We start from the raw sequence: 26231 nt of genomic DNA, 5'->3' as shown, positions 1-26231 counted from the left end.
CATTTTAATCTGAGCAATGCTAGAGCACTGCTCCCATTATCCATAAGGAAGTACAAAAAATTTATGGCACATGTGACCTGCTGCTTTCAAGTAACAGTGAGGCTAGAGGGGTCATGCAGACAACTTGGCTTCAGTTATTATTTCTTGGTAATACTTGTTTCTTTCATGGTATAAAATTGAAATGCAGTATAAAAATACATCTTTTCACAGGGTCTAATAGTGCCAAGTGCAATTTCAGTATTTTAATGCTATGGTATTTAAGCCTGAGGTACATTAAGAGTGCAAATTCTGCTGGAGTTTCTTCAGGATACCATGTTCAGTAGAAGAGAGACTGATCTTTTCTTCTTGCTTCCCAACAGAGACTGCCTTTTAAGTCAAAAAAGTTTTTCTTAACCTCTCTCATGAGACGTATTATCCAGAGGTGTTACCAATACCCTGATTTCTCTTAGTGCAGGGATAGTTAATGGGATACCATAAATTACAAACGCTTCTTGAGTATACCTTTTACATCTGAGAGACAGCTTCAGTTTGCTTTTCATAGACATCTTCATCCTTTTTGACTTGTTTCTTTTCTTCCTCATCAAATTGGGCTTCAATCTCATTTGGATCAGTATAGGTATAAAAATAAGCCATGACAGCAAAAATTATGCAAACTGCCAACAGCAAGGCAGCAAACAGTACATACTCTGCCCACTGTAAAAACAAAAAAGTATAATTTATCCATCAATATTTGTTCCTCAAAAGAATTACACAATTTTACCATTCACAAGAGATGAGGTTAATTCAGAATATGAAACTGAGCATACATAACAAGTATCATATGACTTAAAGGAGTAAGTATTAGGTGTATATAATACATATTAAAGCAACTCAGAATTGAGGCCCTTTCAACAGTTCTGTCTTCATTGAAGAGACAAAAGTTTTGGGAATGCTGAAAAGTTCTACAATATCCTTTTTCTGGAGGCATGGGAATGACCAAAAGACTGAAAAGGAAACTCAGCCCCTCCTTTAGGTCAAGTAATCTCATTTTAAATCAGGCTGGCAGTGATCCTGCTCCACTTAAGTCAGCAGTAAAAAGTTTCTACTGACCACAAATGTGGGCAGAGCAAGAGCAGGAACTCTGGTTTCAAAGTGCTACCTCCACCTGAAAAGCCTCAACAGCTGTTTCATGCTTTTTCTGGTTAATTTAGCTGAAACCAGGACTGCCAGACCCATTTCAAAGACAGGCTCTTCCCTCTCTCAAATATTCATTTTGATTCATTAGGGAGTGCCACTAGTAGTCTGAGAAAGTCCTGTCCAAGTGCTCTTCACCAGGAGAACCACAGTTTTCATGCCCCAAAGAATGAGGTTTGAAACCAACGGAGCCAAAAGAAGGGATGTGGCAAGGATGAGGTATGCAGGATGAGTTTCATTAGCAGTGAACAGAGTTTTGATAGGTTTTAATCCCATTAGTCTAAAATTTCAGCCCAGAACTTCACAGCCTTTCCACACCAGGAGAAGCAATTTATTGTAGAAATATTAGAAACTGCTGCTTGCAAGCAAAGGAGCCTGACAGAGCAAGAGTTAAGAATGGCAAACAACAGAAAAAAAAAAGAGGTAGAAACCTTTGTGGAGGAAGTATTTGTTGAAAGTTTCATATGTGTGTGTACACATACATACACACACATGTTGGGGAAATGCTGGGGGGAAAAAGTCCAACAGAAACTTTAGAAGAGGTTCCAGGAGACATTACCACCCTGTTGTCACAGACTTCAACACTAGTTTTGATTCAAACAGGTTATAAAGATTCATAACTTTGTTACTTATATACTCAAGCGCTAGTCCTACAACTGACTGGTACACTCTTGTAGCTAACACTAACCTCCTGTATTCCAGTTATAAATGAAAATCCACCATAATGCTGATGTTCAAAAGTTGTAGTTAAGGATTATCAGCCATGACTCCCCCCTGGATTAGAGCTGCTTTCTCAGAGTGTAATATGATAGCACGCTGATTGCTTGTGTGCTTACCTGCTCACTGAGTTTGGATGCTCCAGCTACGATAAGGACAATTATGTTACCAACAGCCACTGTCAGCAGCCATCCTGCCTGCAGCACTGCCTTCATATTAGATGGGGCCTAGAGAAGTAAAACACTTAAGTTTTAGTCAAACACTGCTATCATTTTCTGATGTTTACTGCATTCTTTACATTATAACAAACACCAGTTCTCTGGGGAGAGGATTTAATGGTTTGATTTTATGTGGTTGGGTTTTTTTAATTAAAAATTGCTAGAGAACTAAACAGGCCTGGAGAAAGCTTTGAGGAGCAATCAGTTACTATTACTAACTAGAACACCTTTTGCCTTGTACACAGTGGGTAACTAACAAGCACATTTTACATCTCAGTCACACATAGTTCACATTAAATGAAGAAATTGAGTGCATCATAGTCTAGCAAGCCACATCTTACAACGTTCTCATCACTGCAGTTTATAGACTCAGAATTAAGGAATACACACAGCTAATAACAAACTGGAGTTGAAAGACAAAGGAATTAAGAGTGTATAATTGAACTGCTGCTAAAGACCGTATGGAGGATATTGGTGTGAAGAGAAGGTGTCAGCACTTGTTCATTTGATGTTTGAGGGCTCTCCAGTTTGGTTTTATAGCAGCAGTACATTTTCACATATTTTCAGTGGAAATTCACATGTGAGAAGGAGATTTGAGGACTTGTGGTTAGTATTCAAATGATATAATTCAACATAGCTTCGTGGAAAGCACTGAATGCTGGTGAAATATGGCCGACTTGCACCAGCCTATAGTCCTCCTAGGGAGCTCTGAAGGACATAATTGTCCAAACAAAGCAGCAATATGAAACCACCACTTAAAAACAATAGATCACAGAAGATTTTTGTTTGTACCAGGATTCTTAGCACAATGAGAGCTCTGAAGAGCAAAACCTACCTGTGAGTATGAAAACTCCAGCCCGGTGACGGAGAAGACTACTTCTGCACATGTAAGAATAAAATACTGAGGGATCTGCCAAGCCATATGAACTGTATTGGGTGAGATATCTTCAGAATATGTTACATCAAGAGTGTTGCCAGTACACTGGAAATTAAAATAGCACATTAGAAACAATGGTAAAGAGTCTGTATGCTAAAGGCACTCTAAGCAGTTCTATATCATCTCTGTAATCATGTATACACAAAGTTCTAGGTAAATCAATATTGTATGTGAAGCACTGCATAGCCAGTTGTTAAGTAGTAGCTATTTTACAGCAGACTTCATCCTTAGTGTCTAGTAGGGCTGAAGATTTAAGGCCATTAGTGATGAACATTAATTCTTGCATTATGTCATTATTATACCCATCATTATTTTTATAGTTAAAAGTAGTTTTATGTGCTGTTTAGCATACCAGAACTCTATCATATGTACAATTAAGAGCAAGAGTGATAATTCTGCAAGTATTTTTTAATTAAAATATTGACAGGAAAAGTAATTCTGTATTGTCCATCCAACACCCCTGGCAACTCACCCCGTTAATTACAATTGTATAGGCACTGCCAAATCCTAATGTCTTTGAAGTAACTGAACAAGGGATTGAATTTATAATAGCCATAATATTGTCTTTTCTGAAAAAGAAAAAAACACAGTTCAGATCATAGGTATAGCCAATTGTGTGTATTGTATAAAATAAGGGAGTACTCTGTCCTTTTCCCAAGGACAAGTAAGTCTAAGTGGTTAGATCAGGGTAAAGGAAAATGCTTACCTTCCTCCTGGAAAGAGGTTGTAATTACTGGCAGAAAAAGACATCAGTGTTTCAAAAGCAGTGTCACCCATAGTGATGTTGATAGTATCAGGCAAATTGTTTATGAACCTTTAAAATGCAAGAGTGTTGAAATATTAACCAAAATACACATAAGTTAAAGAATACAGGTTTTACTTTTAATGATATACTGGCAGCACAACAAGCATCAAGCCTTCCCCTTTCATTTTTGTCAGTTAACATTTTTGGAAGATCTCTAAATCTCTTAAAGTGTGGCTAATGCAAAAAGCAAGCTAGACCCACATCAGCCCACTGTCTGCTTAGAAGAGTGTCTGCTACAACCAGTAACAAGTGCATCTGCAAATGGAAGATGTAGAAGAAAAACAGAGAAGTAGTAGGATACTTCTTACCCAAGATTAAAAAGGAGGGATAGACGTGCAATCTGTGCAATCTAGACAATGGAGCAAAACATACACTTCCAATTTTAGCTAAATTATACCCAAAGTAGATATGCAAGATACCAGATGAATCATGCCCCAGAACTTCCTACACCCTCTAAATATCAAGTGAAGTGTCCAGCAAGTGAAGAGTTCCTACAGTATAGAAAACTGTTAAACAAGAAGAGTCCACCCAAGAAGCAGATTGAAAAGACAGTTACACTACCACCAAATTTTAGGAGCAAAACAAACTCTACCTGACAAGATTATTTCCTTCTTCTGGTTTTGATGTGACATTGTCAAACAGCTGGTGGAAGAAACCATTATCAAGATACTTCGTTGGCATCAGTGAACAGCTTAAATGTGCACTGTTACATAGCAGTGAGAATTAACAGAGGCTTTGGAGCAGAACTCCAGACCTTCCCTTTTAGTACCCTACTAGGATACATGTCTACTGGAAAATGCTGTATGACCACACATTTAAGTCTTGGCGAAAGGGTAATTGTCAAGTTAAATACTAAGTTGGTAACTTTTTACCTTTTTTTTTTGTTTTTGAAACAGCTTCCTACCCTGGTCTCTACAGCTCACCAGTCTCACTGATACAGCAGAGAATGGGAGAGAGAAAACAAGACAAAGGGAAAAGCTACCCAGAACTTGTCCTCTCAGCTTCACACACTCACGTAGATAGCTGCTAAGAGATTAATGTATATCTTCGGAATTAAGCAGACTTACCCATTTAGCAACAATGTTTGCTGAATTTTTAACTGCAAGAGTGTGACGACTTCCCCCTGGCAATGTGATAACTTCAGATGTAGTTTTATTTCCAGAAATTATGTTTACTGATTGCAACTGAGACGTGTCAAATGTCATGTAGCCCGTCTACAAAGACAAACAAATTGCCATAAATTTCTATGCAACTGCATATTTGTCTACACCTTTGAGGCAGTGTTGTAGCTCCAGGAGGTCAGAAGTTTACACGTGTGTTACTTCTGAAATGCCAGAGATTGCGAGCATCTCCTAACTTTCATTTTTGTTAGGCTTTCTACTTCAAGCACTAATTTCACTCGATCTTTTTTTTTTTTTATTAATTTCTTTTGTTACACTAGCTTCAAAGGAACATAAGCTTGCCAGAAGCATTATGGAACAGCTGTTACATTTTCCTGTGCGTTTCCTGCTCCAGATAAGTCAGGCATACCAGCACCACCAAGTAAAAATCTGTTTAGCTACAGAGGCTATACTAGCATAAGTTAAGATGCAGCATTTTCCAAATAGCAACCCCTCTTAAGAGATGCAAGTGCAAAGCTACATCTTTATGGTTTCAGCATTACAGGAGTGACTATTACCAGGACATGTTTTAAATATTCTAAATACATTTTATCATCATAAAATATTGGAAACACTAATAAGCACATTAATGTAGTACTAAAATAACCCTTTTGTTTTATATGATTATAAAGAACATTTTATAATCCAAAACATCTGGATTATAAGATGTCTACAGTAGGGAGTGGAGCATTTTACACCCTTCATCTTCAGGTAATCGCCATGGTTATATGAATTCCACATCAGCATACAGTTTGGGTGCTCTTACCTTCTCACAGCTCAGTTTCCATGTGAGGCAAATTTGGAGGAGAATGCAGTAGGCTTTCTCCTCTTACATGGAAACAGGACTGAGAGCTATCAGAGAACACACTTCCTAACATCCATTATTAAAAATGTCCATCTTTGCTGTCAATAGAGCTATCAAGGTTGTTCTGTATTAGAACATGAAAAGGTTCTTTGACAGCAAAATCTGAAGTTTAATATATGTGATGTAGCCACAGAAAAAGCTGTTCAAGTAAGTGATCACTCACAGTGACACAGTCACAGAGCAGTGACTTACTAGAGCTGAATGGACTTTTATTGAAAGAAGGGATGTTCTTGCTGTTAAGAAATGGCACCTTTCTAACAAGAGTGAAATTTTCAATTAGTTCAAAATCACTATTAAGTTTCTTGAAAAAAAAGACTTGCAAAAGCAAACTAGTACTATTTAGAATATTGAAAGTTACCATTTCTTCATTCACTGTTTTTTCAGTAACAATTCATTCCACAATACAAAAAAACCCCCACTTTACAATTACTAGAGAAAAAACTAGGAAAGAATCAATTTTGAACCATTAGTTAAGAACCACATTGACTTACTCAATGAGATTTTTTTTCTTTACCTTGCTATTTCCCATCCTCCCTTACTTACCGACTCCATAGACATTACATTTACACTCTGAAGTGGACATTCAAACTGAACTGTTGCACCATCAGTACCTATATTTATTACTTTGATTTGGGCTTGCCCAGCTGCAGGGAAAACTGGAAGAGTTTTCTGTAGGACAGAAAAGAGTAAAATCAGTGCCCTATCCTAAGTCACATGGAAAAAGTACTCTAATTACTGTGATCTTAATTATCAAAACACTTTGTTCTAACAGCTAAATATTAATAGTAAATACTTGCATGTGGCTGAACTTACATCTATTTGCACTTGCACAAGGGCAGCAGCAACAAAAGCCAAAGATGCCAGGAACATACCAACAGTGATCTTCCTCAGGGGCCTAGTACAACAAAACCACACACATGAGTTTTAAGACATATATTAATACAAAGCTTCAGCTGTTAGTTGTTTTTCTTCCATGGTGGGAAACTCAAATGGCCACAACTAGCACATTATCACCATTTGAAGGGCTGATGTTGTTAGAGAAAGTGTTCTGCTAAGCAGGTACCTCTGAATTCATAATTACACTATTGGGAAATATATCTTTCCTGCATCATCTTAATAACCTGTTACTCTGCATCTGCTGGGCTCAAACATTGACTGAGCATAATTATTAGTTTTCTGGAAAAGTCTGATCTGCAGGAAGAAAAAACCCCAATCCAGTATAGCTGTTATGCCTTTTAAAAAAGTGTAACAACTTGTGTCTATATTGCTATGTTTAAATCAAAATAATATTGAACAGAAAAAGTCAGAGAAATATATTGAATTAAGAGATATCTACCAACATTCAGGTAAGCTGTAAGGGTAAATTTAAGGTAGATATTTTATTTACAGCATCATCTGACAGATGTAGAGTGTCCACAAATGAATGACAGCACATGACCCCAGTTTTTCATGACTAGATGGGAAAGCAGTGTTGCATCTTGGCCCTATAAAAATTTTCTGAAGAACTGTATTTTCTTCTGCCTCTCCAACTTGCAACTGCAAGCTACTTCATTACCAACATTAAAAATAATGGGCAATGCCCCCTGAATTGACATCTAGAAGTATTCAATGAGCCAGGTTCCTCATGGGGAGTGAGGAGGAAACATCTTGTCTGAGGTAGTTTTAAGCCCAAAACATAACACATGCTAAGGATGCATGTTGTATTTCTACTCCTTATGCTTTGGGAAGGAGAGGGGGTAGACATGGGGGAAAAGGAAAACAGTAAACAGCATCTCTCCTGCAATAAAAAGATTTTGCCCTTAACTGGAATATATTGTTACTTTATCATTAGATTCTCTTCCTCTAGTCTGTGGTGCCTGTACATACCACTTGCAATATTCTTTATTTTTTAATTTTAATTTCTTTAAAGAATTAACCCCATTTTAAATACACTGCTATTCTCTACTTAGCTTGAATGCTTGCTCTTCTTACATTAGTGCTGGAAGAGCAGTTTAAAGAAACCACTAAAATGACCCTCTGTTAAAGTCAGGTAAGTATATCAACTTACGTAAAATTGATCTTGCATTTCTTGATTAAAGGATAAACCACAGCATCTACAACTGGGACCATTATAATAATCAGGATTGGATTCACAGTCTGTTGAAGATGAACATAAGAAGGGAAAAAAAAAAAATCAAGTATTTTTCAAAGTCCTTTTTTTAACGGAGGGCAATTTACATATATAATCTTCAGGAAGTCCTTAGAATTGACAGACAGAAGATTACTGTACCTGCATTTGGTCTGGCTGAATCTGGATAGATCCCTGGTGAAGAAAAAATAAATAGGTTTTAATATTGTGACAACAATCTGAAAAACAAGTGCCAATTAAGAAAAAAAGCAAGAAAAAGTAACCTACAAAATTCCCATCCATTGTTGTGGCTTGCAGTGTCCATCTTGACCCCTTAACAAAAGAAGAGAAAAGTTAAATTCCACAGTAAATCAATCTTCCAAAGTTCCTCTTGAATCGTTTTCATAAGTAAAGTGTTGAGAAAGACATGCAATACAATCAAAAATAAAGCTAGCTTGCTATGGAAGTATTCTTACTCTGCAGCGTAAACATTTGAACAAAGTGATCCTTGTGGCCCATTTCACTTTATTTACAAGCTTCATGAAATAGAGTGGAAAATAATTTAGATGCAGAGATTAGCTGGGTACAGCAGGGACATGCTGTGCAGAGCACTGCTGCGTGCTGTGCACAGAGGCCACCTGAGTGCCTTTGTGCCACCCACCTGAGCCCCAGTACCCCACACCACTGCACATCCACCCTCCCTTCACACAGCCCAGCAGTGAGCAGCCAAGCCAGGGCTGGACCTGCCGTGAGCCCTCTGCCCAAAAGCCTGCCTATAGCCAGGTCAAGCAGGGCTGACTTTTAGCCTGAGCCCAGGGCGAGACAGGAACATGCATCACTGCATCTGTGGTGAGAACTTTTAGCCACCCGTGATGTATCACTGTCTGAGATGTGAGTTATTACTCCCATAATGGGTATTTAGTTCTGAATTTCATAGCAGGGTTGCCTATTTGTAACAGGTCACACTGATAGTTACAGCTCATTGGTACTAAAGCAGCATGATCTAGGCAATCTGGACCAAACTTCCTACAGCCTGCCTTGGATAAAGCTTTCAGCTGCTGGTTCTCTCAGACACCCTCCTAAATTTGTACTTCATTAGTTAACTATGAAAGCCTGCTTTCATGAGTCCTGAGCACTCAGTCCACAAAGTGAATGGGAATTACAGGCTTCTACTTCTGCTTGAAGGTGTGAGGTATTTATAACAAGTTTGAGTGGTTAAGCAAACCAGCATCCAGCCCTGATCCAGGACCCTACATTTTGACTCACAATTGGGAGTGGAAGAAGCATTAGAACTAAGAAAGTTTTAAATTACTATTTCATCTGCTGAGTCCTAGCAGATAAAAGATTTGGAGTGGCCTCAGTCACTGAAACAGTCTTGGGCATGTCCAGATAAACAGTTTCCCCTAGCTGCAAAACATCCTGTACTAACATATCTCAGTAACTACCCCTTCATGTTAGAACCAGGTTAAAGAACTTACAAAGAATTATTTTGCACCCTCCCATAGGCACCTTTTATGTCTGGTGACCTCAGAGTACATAGAGTGACAATGGTACAGCTCTAATTGCTTTACCTGCTGGTCAAAAAGCGCCCAGAACATGGGAAGAGGGATGTAAAGGAAAAGCACCTTCAACACCGCCTTAGTCTGAGCAATCAGTCGTTTCTGCAGCAAATGAGAATTACAGAAGACAAAGTGATCAACAAAAAAAAAAAAAAAAAAAAAAGACAAACAAAACAGTTGCAGACTGTTCACAGCACAGTGACAGGTAAAACACATCATGTAATGTTTACCTATGCCTTCAACTGTGTGGTGGGTACTTCTGCTGATTTCTGTTTAAAAGCACAAGGTCTGCTTGTGGGTGTGAGAAGGGCTGGTTAAAGGTGACACCAATATCAGAAAGACCTCTGCCTCTTGGCATGTATACTGATGGCTGCGTGAGATTTTGCACTTGGCGCTGTGTTATTTTTCTAGGAAGGAGGTGTTTGAATGACGGGTGACTGAGGAATGCATTTCATACATGAAAAATGCATATAGGAGAAAGGAAAATAAAGGGGGCAGGCTAAGGTTTGTATTGCCATTGACAACAGGGCAGGGTGGATAGGAGGCAAGGGATGTGGTTGGGGACTGTGGAACACAAGGCTTTGAGAGTCATGGTAAGGAGCTTGTACTGAGGGCAGGGGGAGACAGTGTTTATCCACTTAAGCTGAAATTTCTAAGCATAATTCTGCAGTTTGATCCCAAGACAAGTGTTAGGGCCCTGAGCATTAACCACGACAGTCAACACTATGGCCATTTTCCCATGAGCATATTTTTGTTTGAAGCCAGCTTACTGAGAGAAACAAGAAACTGACAAGGATAATACTTGCTATTTTACAAAAAATAATGGATGCTTGTATTTTTTCCAAGGGAAAAAGTCTTTTCTTCACCCACCATGAGTCTCCCTGGGCAGCCTATGATCCAACAGCGCATCAACTCGAACAGCTCTGCTTTCTCCAATAGCAATCCCAGGGGAGCACTGAGGTTTGGTCAGACTATTAGTTTCTAAATATTTGAGAGGCCCAAAACTATTTGCCCAGCGCTTGAGACAATGGATCAGAGCCTCTTCAGACAGAAGAGAAGCTGAGGGTCAGGGCCACGACACAGGAGTGCTCACACAGTACTTACGTCATATTTCTCACTTGCCCAGTCTAGCCAGTGCTCTCTCTTGGGGAACTCCTTGCTGCGATGCCGAAACCTGTTTTTGATGGCAAACTGAGGAGAGACAGAATTTTGTTTAATGGCGTTACAAGTATTTGTAAAATGCTGTAAGCTGTTTTGTCACTAAAGATGACATTCCTGCTTCTAGTGTTTAGAGGGTGCTAAAGGTGACTTACCTCTGTTAATTGCTCTAAGCATCTCAGGGAATATTGCATTTAAAGCCTCACACTGCATATCCAGTGGAATGTGCACCTGGGATTAGGTGAGCCAAACAGCTCAGGGTAGTTTCTCTCAATGTGGGTTGCTGTTAGGAACTTGAAGACCTGCCTACTTCAGTCTTACTTATGTACAACAACAAATAGAAGAATGTCATAAGCACAGGTTTTCAGAGCTGAATGGCTGTAAGAGTACATTTCACTATGAGAAGCTTCATCTTGTAGATATTCCTCATACCTTGACACTGAATATAGCCCTGAAAAACTCCTAAGACTTTCAGCATGGGTTAATATGCAAGGTTGAGCTGGGCCTTAGGGGCAGCACTCTAAGCAATGGCCAGTTACCTATAGAGATCTGTTTTTGAAAGTGTTTACAAGATAATCAGTGGTCTGGACTATAACAAGCTGGCAGATCTGCATGGAGAATAAATAAGTCCATAAATGAAAAAAAACCCTGACTTCAAAGTTGAGATATTGCAAAGTTGGGACATGCAGTGCTATTCATGCAGATTTAGCTCCCTTCCTTGCAGGCTTCCACTTCCATGTAACCCCCTCTATCTCCTTAACACAGTAGGTATCAATATATCTCTGCATTGTAAATAGCAGTCTTTTAATAAGCAATAAATTTTTGCTGATAAGATATACTAGTAGTTCTGCTCTTGAGAGCAGAGAGGTCAAGGTATGTTTGTCTCTTATTACAGGGCTGCATAAAGGTGCACAAACGAGGAAGGAATGATTCCCAGAAGTTGGGATAAGCTTTTACACATCATTGACATCTTTCTTTGTGTATAAATTCACATATAAACCAAGATATAGATAAATAAAAAGGCAGTCTAAATCTGGAGGTGTCAGTAAGAAGCCTTCTATAAGGAAAAAAGTAAAAAACTTCAGAAGCTTTCCTCATATTATGACAGATTTCTGATCTAGGCAAGTTTACTGAACAGTTTTATAAACTGCTGCCAGGGTTTTGGGGAATACAAACAGTACTTACTCCAATGCATTTGGAAACTTGAATCATTATATTTCCTTGAGGTTTAACTTTCTTGTACATTCCGCTTCCAATTATGAACACAACTACAATATGCAAACAGAAACCAAAACCAACTCAGGATTTATTGAAAATAGTGGCAAATAATTTGGTGTGGAAACTAACAGCCATGGAGTTACATCAGAGTGGGAATAAGCCTCCTAAGGAGCAATGAAATTGCCTATTGACATGTTATTATACAGTAAAAGAAATCAAATTAATACCAGCAGATTGCTTCTATGTAAGACAAAGGACTAAACCTGGAAACTCGTAGGGTAAGTCCTCAGTGGGACATTAGCTTGACTGAGGGATGGTCAAAACAAGGACCACATAGGACCTTGGCTCTGTCCTTGCTGTACCAGGTTAAGACAGCTTTACATGCTCCTTTTCAGGAGCCCAGGACTCTGCAGCTCACGTCACACAGGGACACGTGAGGCTCTGCCTGGACTGCAGGACTCACCGAGGCATCCTCAGCTCCCACACCCAGGCACGTTCCCTGGCCTCACCCTCCCACATGCAGGGCAGGACACGGGCAAAACCCCACAGGCACTGTCCACCCTGGGTTGGGTGTATGGGCAAGATGGGGTCACCAGTAGATGGAGGCCCACCCTAGGTGGGCTCCTGGTTAGAACCATGAAGGACCAGGACCCTGAGGAGGGATACTGTGGTATGTACTGAAACCCCCCAGTTTCTTGGTCTTTGTGCTGCAGCAGAAAGGCTAGAGGAGTGACCCGTAGAGCAGCTAGTAAAAATGCAGCTGTTTGAGAAATACTGACACACCAATATGGCATTTCTCCTGTGCAGGGACAAGTACCTTATACAGTTCGATATCCTGGACTATGGATAGTTTCCAAAACCCACATTTCAGAGTTCTCACACTACATTCAGAAGATCTTATTTATACACCCCAATAGTCCAAGAAATATAGACAGTAAATTACATAATGTACAAAATTCAATGGTATATTTGTGCCTCTCCCCAGCCCCATCAGTCTCTCCTGGTAAATCAGTCTCTTCTGTAAAAGTGAGTGCTTCAGGTTAATTCCACCCACCCCCACATCCAAGAAAAAAGTTTAAGGCAAAAATTGCAGAAACAATCAGGTGTTGATAGAGGTTGATACCTGGACACTTCTACCACTTTCTCATTATTCTGAGATACTTATCATCTAATCATGTCTATAACTGAAGCAGCAAGATGGAAACAGTTCCACTTACCCAAGGACACAGCCATGAGGGCAGCAGGAACTCCAAAAGCTAGTGGGTAACATCGCTGTTTGCTATGAATGCCACACTCTTGAGCTGAAGTACAAAGTAACATTAGATAAAAGTCCCAGTCAGTGATGCCAGTATTTTACATAGGGTCTTTGTTCTTTGCATTCATTGTTAACTCAGAGATAAAAAAAATTATCTGCTGATATTATTGACAGAGTGAATGATCAGTAATCAACTTAAATTTCATTATTTAAAAGGGGAATTATGTATCACAAAAAAAAAAAAATAATCACAGAACGGTTCAGGTTGGAAGGGACCTCTGGGGGTCATCTGATCCAACCACTCTGCTCAAGCAGAGCCACCTAGAGCTGGTTGTCCAGGACCTTGTCCAGATGGCTTTTGAGTATCTCCAAGGATAGAGGCCCCACAACCTCCCTGGGCAACCTGTGCCAGTGCTGTTACCCTGACAGTGACAAAGTGTTTCCTGATGTTCGGAGGGAACCTCCTGCGTTTCAGTTTGTGCCCATTGCCTCTGGTCCTGTCACTGAGCACCACTGAGCAGAGCCTGGCTGTGTCCTCTTTGCACCCTCCCTGCAGGTATTTATATAGATCGATGAGCTCCCCCTGAGTCTTCTCCAGGCTGAACAGTCCCAGCACTCTCAGCCTTTCCTCATAGGATATTTACATTTAGTTTTACACTGGGAAGTGAAGAATCCTACTAGAATGGTCAAATGCATGTTCTTGGTGAGAAAGGAACTGGATTACAAAAGTTTTGAGACAAGTTCATAAATAAAGAGGTAAGTGACATAGTAAGTGTAGCTTGTTGAAAAAAAATTCTCAGAAAACACACATACCCCAACCCCACCCACCCAGCAGTAGTCAGTGATTTCACTTTATAAGCTTCATGCATATATCCTGAAATGATGCTCAGAGTGTGGGCATAGCTACTAACAGGGAAAAGTAAAAGACTAAACAAAATTATTACCCTTTTCACCATACTTCTTCTAACAGGAGAATTAGAGACTTTAATTTGAAAAAAATAATAGCTTGCAGCTAATTGATGTCTTGATTTAGTTGTGTTAGCCTTTTGGTTAAGCCTTTACAGGACATAATGTTATCACTTTCCTCAGCTGAATTTGTCTGTTTTTCCAAGGTAGTTTTCATCCTGTATCAGCATGGAAGTAAACTGCATATTGTGCCTTATGCATATCTCCTTCATTTTGGGAAAGGATAGAATTTGCGTTAAGCAAACGTCTAAAAAAGCTTCTACACAGTCCATTCCAGTCAAGAAGTCAAAAGCCCAGAATTTCAGCCTAGTGCTTTAAGGTTATTCCAGAACTCACATGCTCTTTTCTTTCTTTTGAGAAAAACAGCCTTCCTCATACTCTATACAGCACCATCTGTGTAAGCATGCCATGAAAACCCATATGCATATGGATCAGTGAATTGTTTCTTTTTTGTTTAGGATAACATTATTTTTTATAAGCAGAAGAGAAAATAACTTTCTCCTTTAATGATATGAAAAACATGATTTACTTTATCACATGGATAAATGTGTTCCCATGTGCATAAACGCTTCTGTACTTTGCATGGGCACACTTTGGAAGAGTCTCCACTTCCAGAGTAGAGGACTCTCTCACCACTTCCCTTCTCAGCAACAGTACAACTCTTTCTTGGAATGGTTTTAAAGGCATTGGAAGAGGTGCCACGTTTGTGACCCATGAAATTAAAACATGCATTAGGCATACAAGTTGATGGCTTCAGCATGTCTCTTCAGACCTAGCACTTCTGATCTTAAAGGCAATTCAGATCTCAAAGTGTCTTGTTTTTGACAGTACCTCACCTGTGAGAAGCTGGATGACATACATAAAAACTTGAAGACTATTTGCCAGATAATCCCACAAGGTGTCAAAGAACAGGCCGTTCATTTAAACCTAACTGGACTGCAATCTACCACACAACCTTTAGTGATGTTTAGCTATTTTATAAACAAATGCGTGGCCTTACCTCTGAGAATTGGGATGATTGTAGTAGATAAAAGACTTCCAGCATTAATGGACTAATAAGCACCCTTTACTGATGTTCAGCTATTTTATAAACAAATGTGTGGCCTTACCTCTGAGAATTGGGGTGATTATGGTAGATAGGAGACTTCCAGCATTAATGGACAAATAAAAGATGGAAAAGAATCTCGTTCTTTGTTTTTCCTACAATAAAAACAAAAAGATGTTTAGAAAGGCTTAGCCAGAACTATATTGATCAGCCCAGATTGAACAATCAGCAGCTCTGTTTGCACAGTTCAAGACAAATAGTCATCTAACTCCTCCTTCAGCTACTCAGGAAACACTACAGTAATGCACATGTCTAAATATGTATATTATTAGAGGATTATAATAGCCAAACATCAGTAAGAGTATCTGTATGATTGAAAATCTGAAAGACATTTTTACCTGATCATCTTCAAACTGATCTCCACCAAACGCTGACACACAAGGTTTGATCCCACCAGTACCAAGTGCAATGAGGATCAAGCCAGTCATGGACAGAGCACTGGAACAAAGTAGAAAAGAGAAAAAGAAAAAAAAAACCCAACACTTTGCTTTCTTATTTAAAGTGTATGTAAGAGACTGATTGCAAGACAGTTAAAATTCAAGTAGCATAAATTTAAGGCACAAGATGCCCCACCCTTCATCAACTTGGAAAAAACCCATGTACAAGGCAACTCACATGTGCACTGGTACATTATCAGGAGAGCCATCCCGGTTGTGATCTGTCAGGTCATTTATGGAGCTCACAGACATGACTGCCTGCCCAATCGTATAGACAATGGACAGGGAGACAATGGTCCTGTTTAAGAGGGAATATAGATTTTTAGATATGTTTAACACAATTACACACATATACATACACACAGAGATAATGCCAACTTCTGCTTATTTCAAAGATGCTTAGTAAAGAAGCATAATTAAGAGATATGACAAGTTATGGACTCAACTTATCACAAGCTACTGTAAAAATTTGTCCATATACCTCTGTCACAGTATTTCTATTCTGTTTATTTTTTTATTATTTTAGCTAGCCTTGTTTAATTAAGCCAGACAAGATGACTAATGGGTTCTGCAGATACCACCAGGTCATGGCAAATATTTACATCTCTCCAGTGGTTGTCTTTATAATAACTAACTCAAGAATGCCGTTATCGTATTTAATATATTGTGAAGTTCAAATAGACTAGAACACTGAAGTATGCAATACACTGATTTTAATATTGTTTAAACATTCTCTATGTTCTTTTATATTTTAGCTGCAAGGAGTAAAAAAAATTTTTTAAGATCTACTTTAAAAATGAAAACTTCCCCAAAATGCTGTTGTGAACAACAACTCTATTACCCCACTCTCTCAGCTGTAAGTGTACCAACATCTTTAAACTCAGACCAAAGCAAGAACAGCACTGAAGAGTATAGACTGCAGACTTTCAGCCTGACTTTCCTCAGAAGGTAATACCACAGAATCACCAGCCCCCCTGCCCCACCCAGGCCTTTAGGGTCCATTCCTCTTTCTTGTATGTAAGAACATACTCCATTTTAACTTTGTTGGAACTTGAGTACATGACTATAGTTTAATCCACATTCATTCACTTCCTTGGTTGGGGCTTCATTCAGTGGGTACAGACCCAGGTCTCCGGTTTGGAGGATGCAATGATGTCAAATTATTTAAAACTCTGGTTTGCAGGAGAATCAGTCCCTAACTCAGTGCAGCCCATGACAATGAAGGGCGAGGCTCAAGGACCCAGGACAATCTGAATCTGACAAAGGCAAGAGATTCTCACAGCAAGCTTGGAGCACCCAGATACAAGAGAGACAGAGGAAGCATCGTTCACACCATTGATCAAGTTCTTCTCACTTTAGAACAAGGTTTCTCTGACTTAAAAATGCTCTTTCCTGTGGCAGGGTAAAAAGGTATACAAAGTGGGGCAACAGCAAATCTGCTAGTTAGTAGATAACTTAAAACTTTTTTTTTTTTTTTAAATAGCACTTCCATATAGTTACTTTAGTGGCTTAACAACTTTGCAGAAAGTTTCCAATTGAAGTTAAACATGAACTGAGCAGGAGAGAAACTTCTGGTTTTTATTTGTGAGGTTCATAAGCATACTGTGAAGACAACACTTACACAACTGGCACTGCATAGATGGTACCCAATTAAAAAGGTAATTGTGATTTCTATACTATTTTCCAGAAGAACTTTGCATCTAACAACACATGAGCATGCTCCTTGGCAGACATTACACAAAGTACATGGACTGTGGGAGATTTGAGTTTCTCCTATAAGAGTGCTTAACAGTGCTTGGGTAACCACCTCATCTTCTTGTCGTCACAGATTTTTTAAATAAATTATCGTTTAAGCCTTCCTCATGGCACCTTGCTGTATTTTAGAGCATCTATACATTTAAACCACACTTTTTCCAAAAGCATATTTTTTCTTGTCAGCCAGCCTACTGAGCTCCTGTTAAGGGTCTGGTGGCCAGGGGCTCGCAGCTGCAGCGCTGCTACACACAAGTACCAGAGAAGGTATGCAAGGTCTGCAAAGCTTCATCTTAATAAAACAGGTAAAAGCCAAAATAGATTTAAAAAAAACCACCATAGCATCTAAACAAGAGAGTACACAACATATTTAGGCTGCAATCTACAAGATATCTAGCTACTTGAAATGAGTTTACACTGATGAGACCAACTCCACAGAGCATACCTGACAGTGGTTGCAGCCCTGGTCTCCCAGAGGCTGTCAACACAAAAGAAGATGGTGCAACCTTCAGCTGACCGACTACACAGCCAGCTTCATCTCTAATCTCTGGGAGACCTTTGACAAGTCAGCTAACATTCCTGATTCATATCCCTCCATAAAATCTTTATTGTGCTTTTTTTCAGGAAAAGTAAACACTATTAGAATCATGACATTGGTAAAGGAAAGCGAGATCAGGCTGTTGGAAATAATTTGGTTACATTCAAAGCAGTTCCGTCAGTGGGACTTTTCTGAGCAGCTAGCACACAGGTGAAAACACAGAATTTAAAGAAAGAGCTGCAAGTCAGTAAAACCTTCCACTGAGCTGTCAAGTCAATACTGAAATCACAGAATATTTTAGAATATATTCCAACTCCCAGTTAATACCAGATAACACAGTATTTCACTATTTCATTGGTCACCTGCAATAGGTAAAGAGGTGGTCCAATGTTGTTATAACCTCCAGTATCTATTGTCACAGCTTTGTGAATACTTTCCTTGGTTTACCTTACATTTTGTCTATATGAGACTTAAAAACGTGCAGCATGCTTGGAAAGAAAGCTACTACCCTTAACTGATTAGCAGAACTGCAAGAAGTGTTAACTTATGGTGCAGCTTCAGGTCTGAGCTAAATCAGCTAAAGCCTCAAGCTTTGAAGATAAAAAAACCCACAAACAATCCTGGAGTAGCCAACACCAGCTCTGAAGCTGTTGTGCTGAGCTGCTGCTTTAGGTGATGGTTTAAGTAACACTGGTCTCAGGTTGTAAGCTTCCATGATTTTTGATTGTTTGCTGGGGAAGCACTCACTTAAACTTTCCCAGCCAAGAGTCTGCAATGAGTGCTCCAAGGATTGGTGTCAAGTAGCACAGAGCAACAAATGTGTGGTAGATGGCTGTAGACAAGTTGTCATCCCATTGCAGGAAATACTTGAAATACAAAACGAGCACCGCTGTAGGAAGAACAAAACAACAAGTTACAAACTAAAGTCAAGGCTGGGTAAGTAATGGTCAGCATGAGGGGACACAGGACATGGGACATACCTCGCATGCCATAGTAGGAGAACCGCTCACAGAACTCATTGATGATGATGAAGAAGATGCTCAAGGGGTACCCAAAGCAGCTTGGCTGGAGGCAAGACACAGACAGCATAAGCTCAGAGCCATGCAACACAGACTAACATTGCCCGCTGTGACCCACAGCTTGAGCAAGCTCAACACAGGCTCAGCGGGAGCAGGTAGGTACTCAGGGGTTAGGAGGCTGCATGGGCGTCTGTGGAACAACACCAGTTTATCTGGACCAAGAGTCAGTCCTCACTTTCTCCTCTTGGTCCCCAGAGCTCTACAGACTTCTCATCTCCCTTTGCAAGAGATCTTTAGTAATGCTATATTTGACCTTCAAGTGTTGCACTACGCACATTTGAAGTCTTCAGCATCTAACCCTCAAAGCAATCTTGACTGATATCCAAAAACATGCAGAAAGCCAATGTTTTTGAAAAAATCAAAACCTGAACACAATAAAAAACTCACCATGCTAAACCCCCACAGCACACCACAGTTAGAATCCTGTGACTATTTTTAAATACCTCCAGTGGAGACAAATAAACATTTAAACATTTTATTCAAACGAATATCTCAGAAAAGCTCCCCATCCTTAAAAATACTCTGCTTGATGAAGAATCCTTCACATCTTCAGACTTTCTGATAGAACTGACTTTACTTCTACTCTAAAAGGACATGGCATTAACTGCCAAATTCACTGAGCCTTCACCTGCTGCAATAGGCATCTCCACAGTCACTGTCCTGCATCTTGCGACATGGCTCTTGCCATTGAGACAAAGGGAAAAAAGCATCTATCAGGTACAAATCTGGCATGGTCAGTAGAATTGGAAGTTTAACTTCTCATCACCTACTTTTCTTAGTGGATGAACACATTATATCATTTCTGTTACAATTACTAGGAATGCAAGCTGAATATAATCTTCCCTTTTCATGTTTTTATGGGTTTAAATCTGCAGGTTACAAAAAATAGATTTTGAATAAGCCTTAGAACATCCCAGAGATAAAACAGTTATGAAACCTAAGAAGCATGGACAAGAAAAAAAATGGCACTAGTTGTCTTCATGTTGTGAGGATTTAGGAATCAAAGCAATCTGTATTCCATATGAAACAGAAAAAACTTAACTTTGTAGATCAAAAGGAAAGAAACCTTACATGGGAAAATCCTGCCTAACATGAGTAAGCTGGAGGAGAGCCCATGTCTCCAGCAAAGGGTCTGGGCAGAGCCTTAATGAACAACACAACACTTTAAGACTTGTGAGCTACAATGAGCTTTTTGTGAATACTGCAAGAGAAATTAAAATGAGAGAGTGGTGAGAGTATTGCTGACTTAGTCTGACTCAGTCATGGGGATGTCCAAACAGCCTGAACAGCATTGATCTTTGTTATCAGTTGAACCAAGTATATAGTGCACACCTTACCCGTGGTTTGATAAGCAGGCTTCACTGAAAAAGTCTGACTGAGGTGAGTGCCAGGTGGGACTCATCTAACTTTAGAGCAACCAAAGTTAGAAGCCTAAATAGAAACTTGTCACTCTTGATTTATTACATCCTCCATGGGCAGAAAGAGGTGTCTCCAAAGGAAGACCATCCACATGTATCCCAAAATTAGATAAAATTCACCCGAAGGGGCTTTTTCCCCTCAGCTGAAGATAACAGGAGCTCTAGATGACTAGCCCCAACTTGGACACAGCTTTTGGTGGACTGGAGTTCATACAGAAGAATGCTACCCAACCCTGTTCACGCACCATCCCCCTAAGCCATGCAAATGTTCATGCTCCCAAGGAGACAGATTGAGAACCACACTGTTAAGGTTTGGCCCAGCGCCCATTGGATGTATCCAAAAGGTTTTGATTTCATCGGTTGTTAGGTTAGGCCCTAAAACAGTAACCCACACAGCACGACTGGTTTCTGCCAGTGTAATTGGCTATAACCCAGCTGGGGAGGAGAGAATGTCCCCATGTGAAGCAGAACAAAGCCTTCCCCGTGTCTGGCCTGCCTACAGAGAAAAAAAGAGACAGGGCAGTCCTAGCCCAGGGACTGGTGGGACCCATCCCCACTAGAAATTCACAAAACCTCACTAAAATCTTTTTGACCTTCTTGGAGTTCTCACAAAGCTCCCCAGTGTTACACCATCACACTATCTAACAGCTTTTAAGAGGGTGCTATGTGCTGATCTGGGGAGGTATCAAGCTTCCACCAAAGTTAGGTTTCAGTTTTAAGCCACTAGCACTTATGTGCCTGGCAGACATGTCCTGCATTCACATGCCAGCACAGCAGCCACTGGTGGGTTTTACTGGCTGCCCCTGAACTGGTGGGGATCTGCATGTCACAGCTGGGGCTGAGCATGAACAGGGGCATGTAGGAGAAAGCTACAGGGTCTTTTCCAAGGTAACAGACCTTCTTCTGTTTTTCCAAAATGCTACAAGCAAGAAGAGAATATGCAGTTATTCCTTCATAATATATGACCCATACTTGTTTTGCACTATACTGTTCTTGTTTTGCACTATACTGTCCTCTTAAACCTGTTGCGTTATACACACACATGCATGCACATTTACCGAAACATTTTCTGTTGTGATCCTCATTGACCAGGAAGCACTGGATCCACCACTGAAGAGTTAACCTGAAGGTCACGTTTTATAATACTCTCTGTAGCATTCTCCTGCCCTGGGGACGCCAGGCACAGGTCTGACACCACCCTGCTGCGCAGCTTTGACTTTGGCTGCTGAGAAAGCCACGAAGCTGTGAGAAAGCTGCAGGGTAAAACCTTGTGAGATAAGAAAAGCAAAGGCAGAGATAGGGTTGCTGAGACAGATGTCATTGACAGTTCAAAGATTCAGGAGGAAGAACTAACACCGAAAGGTAAAAGAGTCCTAAGGGAGAGTCCGTGGATGACAACAACTCAGCCACATGAAGGATGGGCTCCAGGGACCCTTCTCCTCCCAACCGCACATTTTTATCAGGGTAGTGAGCACACTAATGCTTAGCGGGGATTTAATAAGCTACCAGGCTGCTTCACATGTGTTGGCCAATAACTTTTAAAGTATATTTACCCAAACAATGTAACCCGAAGATAGTCAGTATAGCAACTTCTTAGAAGAGAAAACAATACTTACCGACTTGCCCTTACTCCTACTTTTTGCAGCTGTGGAGGAAAAAAAACCCACAAGTTAATGGAAGCTACTAAGTAACATTCCTTTAAAACCACTGGAAGACATGGGACAGCTCAAATCGTGAAACACAAACACAGTATTGCTCAGGATGAGTAAATTTTCAATTTGTTGAAGGGGGACTTTTCATGGTGCAAGACTATTAGGAAAAACTTCAATTGATAGCCTTTTGTTTTTCAGGCTATGCATAGACTCACATACACTCCCAGGGGGGAAAAAAATTCAAGAAGGACTGACAGGACAAAACATCCCATCCTACTATGACTGCTCACCACACATCATTCAAGGTGCTGGTAGAGCATCCTACCACCCACAGAAGATGAATCCTGTTTCAATTCACTCTTAGGGATATTACCTAAAAAGCAAGTAAAGAGTAAGGAATATTCACAAGATGCCCTGCCAGGGGTGGATACCAAGTCCTGAAAAAGGACAAACTTCCCATAGCTCAGACTTGAGGGCCACATACATGGCCCAATGGAGTGATACACGTTAGCAGGCATTCCCATAACCTGAAGATTAATCTAGGAAGCCCTGGAAGCACAGGAGGGGTCCCGCTGACAGCTGCTTGCAGCCCTGAACTCACTTCCAGCTGCCCACAGCAGGTTTGCTACTCCTGGCAGCCCTCCAAGCAGGCTGTCTTGCAGGGCTTGCTTGGCTCAGGGGATGGGCTCAAAGGCTGAGTTTCAGATAAAGGCCCTGTGCCCACATAGCGGATGTCAGCATTTCCTGTAAAACCACATGAGCGAGCTCATTATCATTAAGATAAAACCAGGTACAAGATGTGAACTTTGAAATCCCTGCTTGCAAACGAAGTGTGCCCATAATAGATCTCTATAAGAAAAATGTTTGCTAAGATCATTATTTAGTCCATAGTTCACAACATATGAAAACAGCTGACAGCCACATTATAGTGTTTGACATGATACTGAATAAAGTCACTTTCAAAAATTATTGCAACGAATTAATCTGATTCTTTTCTTCACTGCCATGGACAACTACCTTCAGAATAGAGATGGAATAGTATTATACAGGTAGTTCAAGAATATATTTCCCCAGAAAACAAGTAATATCCAGAAAGTGTTAACACACCAACTTCAGGGCACAGGCACCTTAGTCATTAAAGGTATTGGTAATGTCCCTTACACAACTCATGTGACCAGATATACTGAAGGATACCAAGGCATTACTCAGACTATTTTTGTAACAACTTCTTCATTATTTCTACTTGTCGGCCTTTCCAGCACATATGCATCATACTGTCAGTTTTTCATAACATCAGCTTGAACAGCTCACTCCTGTCTGTTAGCTAAACCTTGGGGGAGGGGAAAAAAAAAAAAAAAATTAAAAAAAAAAAAATCAAGGAACTTGCAGTTGGTTGGGGTTTTTTTCCTTTCCAGAGAGTAGAAGTATCACCTCTACAAGAAACCCTACACAGCAGACACCGCAGAAGCATTTTTTCTGACAACACTGACTGACCAGTGTTTAAGAGACACACTTATTTCTCAACCATTTTGACTTTACCCCTCTATTCCCCTTTTACAGTGACAATCAGAAAACTCTTGGTGGCATGAAAGCCAACATTTCAACATAGACACCTAAACTGTCTGATGAACTCCACTGTCAGGCAGCTTCAGGGTTAGACCTACAAAAGCACAGAGCACTCAGCATTTTTCATCAATTTCAGTGATAAATCTGGGTGTGGCTAGTGGCACGCTGGAGCAGTCCCTCTTTTGGGCAACCCTCAGTACCTCTCATTCTCTCCCCACAAAGAATGACCTACAGAACTGCTCATTTTCACCACAAAATACTGAAGAGCTTTCTTCCAAATTTCACATTTTTCCAAATAAAGCTCTGAACAGTTATGCACTTTGTATTCCCTTAAGATATAAAACATTTTTTAAGCAGTGTAAAGACAGAAGTCACTCAGTTCTTGGATTGAGCACTGAATCTAAATGGTTATTTATTGGTGGGTCACTCTTTCCTTCCCACGCTTGCAGACAGGGCGAGGAGCAGGCTCTGACCCATGCCCCAGCAGCTCCCACCAGTATGATTCCCTGTCGTCACAGAGATGCTGTGGGACGCTGCAGATCCTGTGGCTCATGGTCCATGTCACCAGATGGGAGCACATTGCCTTGCTCTGTGCAGCCATCACAGCAACTTTATGTGGTTTAAATACTTCATGTCTGTGGTCAGGCTAAATCTCTACACAACCATGCTGACACCGAGGGTGTTTCTGGCTCCAGAGCAAGCCTGTTCTCCTGTCACAGCTGAGCCTGGTGCCTCTTGTCTGTGGAGCAGCCTTACAACAGCTACACAAGGATGCTGCTGCTGTCAGGACAAGTGACTCCAGGAGTCCCTGCTTCACACCTCAGCTCTTCCAGAAAGCCACTGACATGGAAACCATCAAAGCAAACCTATAATGCAGCAAACCTGATGTTACGTGAGCAGACCCAGCTGCATCAGGTTTCTCTCTCTTCCAAGAGCCATCACCAATTTCCCAGCTGGCTGCCCAAACCAGCGAGACCCTCGTGCCCCTCTGGGCAGCAGCACTGCTGAGCTCTGCCTGCTCATCACTCCAGTTGCCTGCTCCCAGAGCACAGATTTGCCTGCTGAAGAAGCAGGGGTACTTTCTCATGTTCTGGGCACCTCAGGTTCTTTTTCCCCTATGTGAGACAAGATTTCCTCAGCTCAGGAGCTGCTTGCTAGAAGAGGCACACCAATGTGCTCAGACACTGCAGGACCAAGGGTCCAGCAAAGGGCGGTGGAGAGCTACACCACAGAAAAGCATCATTTGTGCCTTTACTACTCAGTGTTCCAGTTCAGGCAAGAACGAATCTTCAGGGTTAACTAGCTATGTGGGCTTTGCCCTTATCTGAGTCTCCCAGCAGTGTTTTTAAAAAGTAGCAGTGTATTTGAAAAGTAGCAGTGTGTTTAAAAACCACTCATTAAGTCAACCCTAGGTAAACGCTTATGTGAAAAAGCATTATTTAACAGCTGTGAGACACACCCCATTTAACTTGTGCTAGGATTTTAAACTCCATATGCCTTAAAGGTTTAAGATAAACCTCACCAGCTAGGGGTTCAGCTCAAAGAGCTTACAGACTGAGGGAGCATCCCTTGGCTTCCACTAGGGTTTCCAGGCAGGTTCAGACAAGCGTGGCTGTAGTACTGCCAGAGGGAGAGGTGCCCCGGAGGACGAGGACTGATGAAGAAGCAATAGCAGGGGATAGCCCAGAGGAGCACAAGGCACCCGAAGGTGCCCTCAGACCTGCACCGAGCACCAGAACCATCCCGGGCCCCCTCGGCCATGCTGCCAGCTCCCCGGTGGGCTGCTCCCAGCCCAGCACGGACACGCGTGTCACAGAGGGAGGCGGCTTGAGACCCCCCCGGTGCCCATCCCATCATCACCTACCCATGTTGCCGGCGGGGTCCCGGCGGAGCGCCGGGGGAGGGCGGGCAGGAGGGAGGACGGAAGAGAGGGCGGGTGCCAGCGGCAGCCGGGGTTTAAGGGCGGCTCGGGGGCTCCGCCCAGCCCCGGGGTGGTGCCGCCGGCCGAGGCGTGGGGGAGCGGAACGCCGGCGGTACCGGGGCGGTGCCGGGAGGAGCGGGGCGCCGGCGGTGGGGGAGCTCGTGGCCCCGGGAGGGCAGTGCGGGGCTCACCCGCCCTTCACCCGCCGGTTTCGGCCCGGACTGCGTTAGCGCGACGCGTCGAGAAGGGTTTGGAAACCGGTCCCGGCCCCTCCCGCCTCCCACCCCCCACCGCCGGCTTTTGACTGAGGGCTGTAACTCTCCGCTAGGGTTTTTGGGTTTTCTTTCTCCAAAGAAAACAGAGAGCCAAGGCTAAACTGAGCGCTGGGCAATACTAACGCCACACGTCGACCCTTTGATGACAACGGCACGATGGAAAACTTAGTGTTTAGTGAGGATCTACCTGCGGTGGGGAGGACAGCTTCTGCCTCCTGCCCTCCCTTCAGCCAGGGAGATGGAGATTTTCCCACCTGCTGCCGCCAAATGCAAGAGAAAACGCAAGTTTGCCGGCTGGCACTCAGTTTCTAACGAGGTCTGACCTGCGGCTTCCATGAACCGGTGCTTCT

The 26231-nt window shown here is 41.5% G+C and overlaps 1 protein-coding gene across 1 annotated transcript; it reads right to left on the bottom strand.

Annotated features, from left to right (window-relative positions):
* Positions 1-504: 504 nt before the first annotated feature.
* Positions 505-24772, bottom strand: SLC15A1 (solute carrier family 15 member 1). The gene is made up of 23 exons (XM_074816721.1): positions 24568-24772; positions 22075-22112; positions 18951-19035; positions 18718-18859; positions 15859-15978; positions 15582-15681; positions 15248-15338; positions 13135-13218; positions 11885-11967; positions 10646-10732; positions 9554-9643; positions 8271-8315; positions 8145-8177; positions 7923-8011; positions 6689-6770; positions 6419-6544; positions 4918-5064; positions 4443-4492; positions 3752-3859; positions 3518-3614; positions 2944-3090; positions 2010-2117; positions 505-693 (listed from the first exon to the last, which is right to left on the bottom strand). The coding sequence occupies exons 1-23, from the start codon at positions 24770-24772 to the stop codon at positions 505-507; spliced, it is 2346 nt and encodes a 781-aa protein (XP_074672822.1).
* Between the last annotated feature and the right edge of the window lie 1459 nt (positions 24773-26231).

Source organism: Strix aluco, chromosome 2, assembly GCF_031877795.1.
Source record: "Strix aluco isolate bStrAlu1 chromosome 2, bStrAlu1.hap1, whole genome shotgun sequence".
Lineage (NCBI taxonomy): Eukaryota > Metazoa > Chordata > Aves > Strigiformes > Strigidae > Strix > Strix aluco.
Note: the sequence above shows the minus strand (reverse complement) of the source record. Positions and strands in the feature narration are given on the sequence as shown.

What these genes read in the sequence shown, in the direction of transcription:
- SLC15A1 (XM_074816721.1), bottom strand. Translation starts at nt 24,772, where the DNA reads ATGAGAAAGTACCCCTGCTTCTTCAGCAGGCAAATCTGTGCTCTGGGA. An exon ending in CCTCATGGCTGTGTCCTTGG is followed by an intron (nt 11,968 to 13,134) that starts GTAAGTGGAACT and finishes TGCATATTGTAG; the next exon opens with TTGTGTTCATAATTGGAAGC. An exon ending in TTCAGCCAGACCAAATGCAG is followed by an intron (nt 8,012 to 8,144) that starts GTACAGTAATCT and finishes CATCTTCAACAG; the next exon opens with ACTGTGAATCCAATCCTGAT.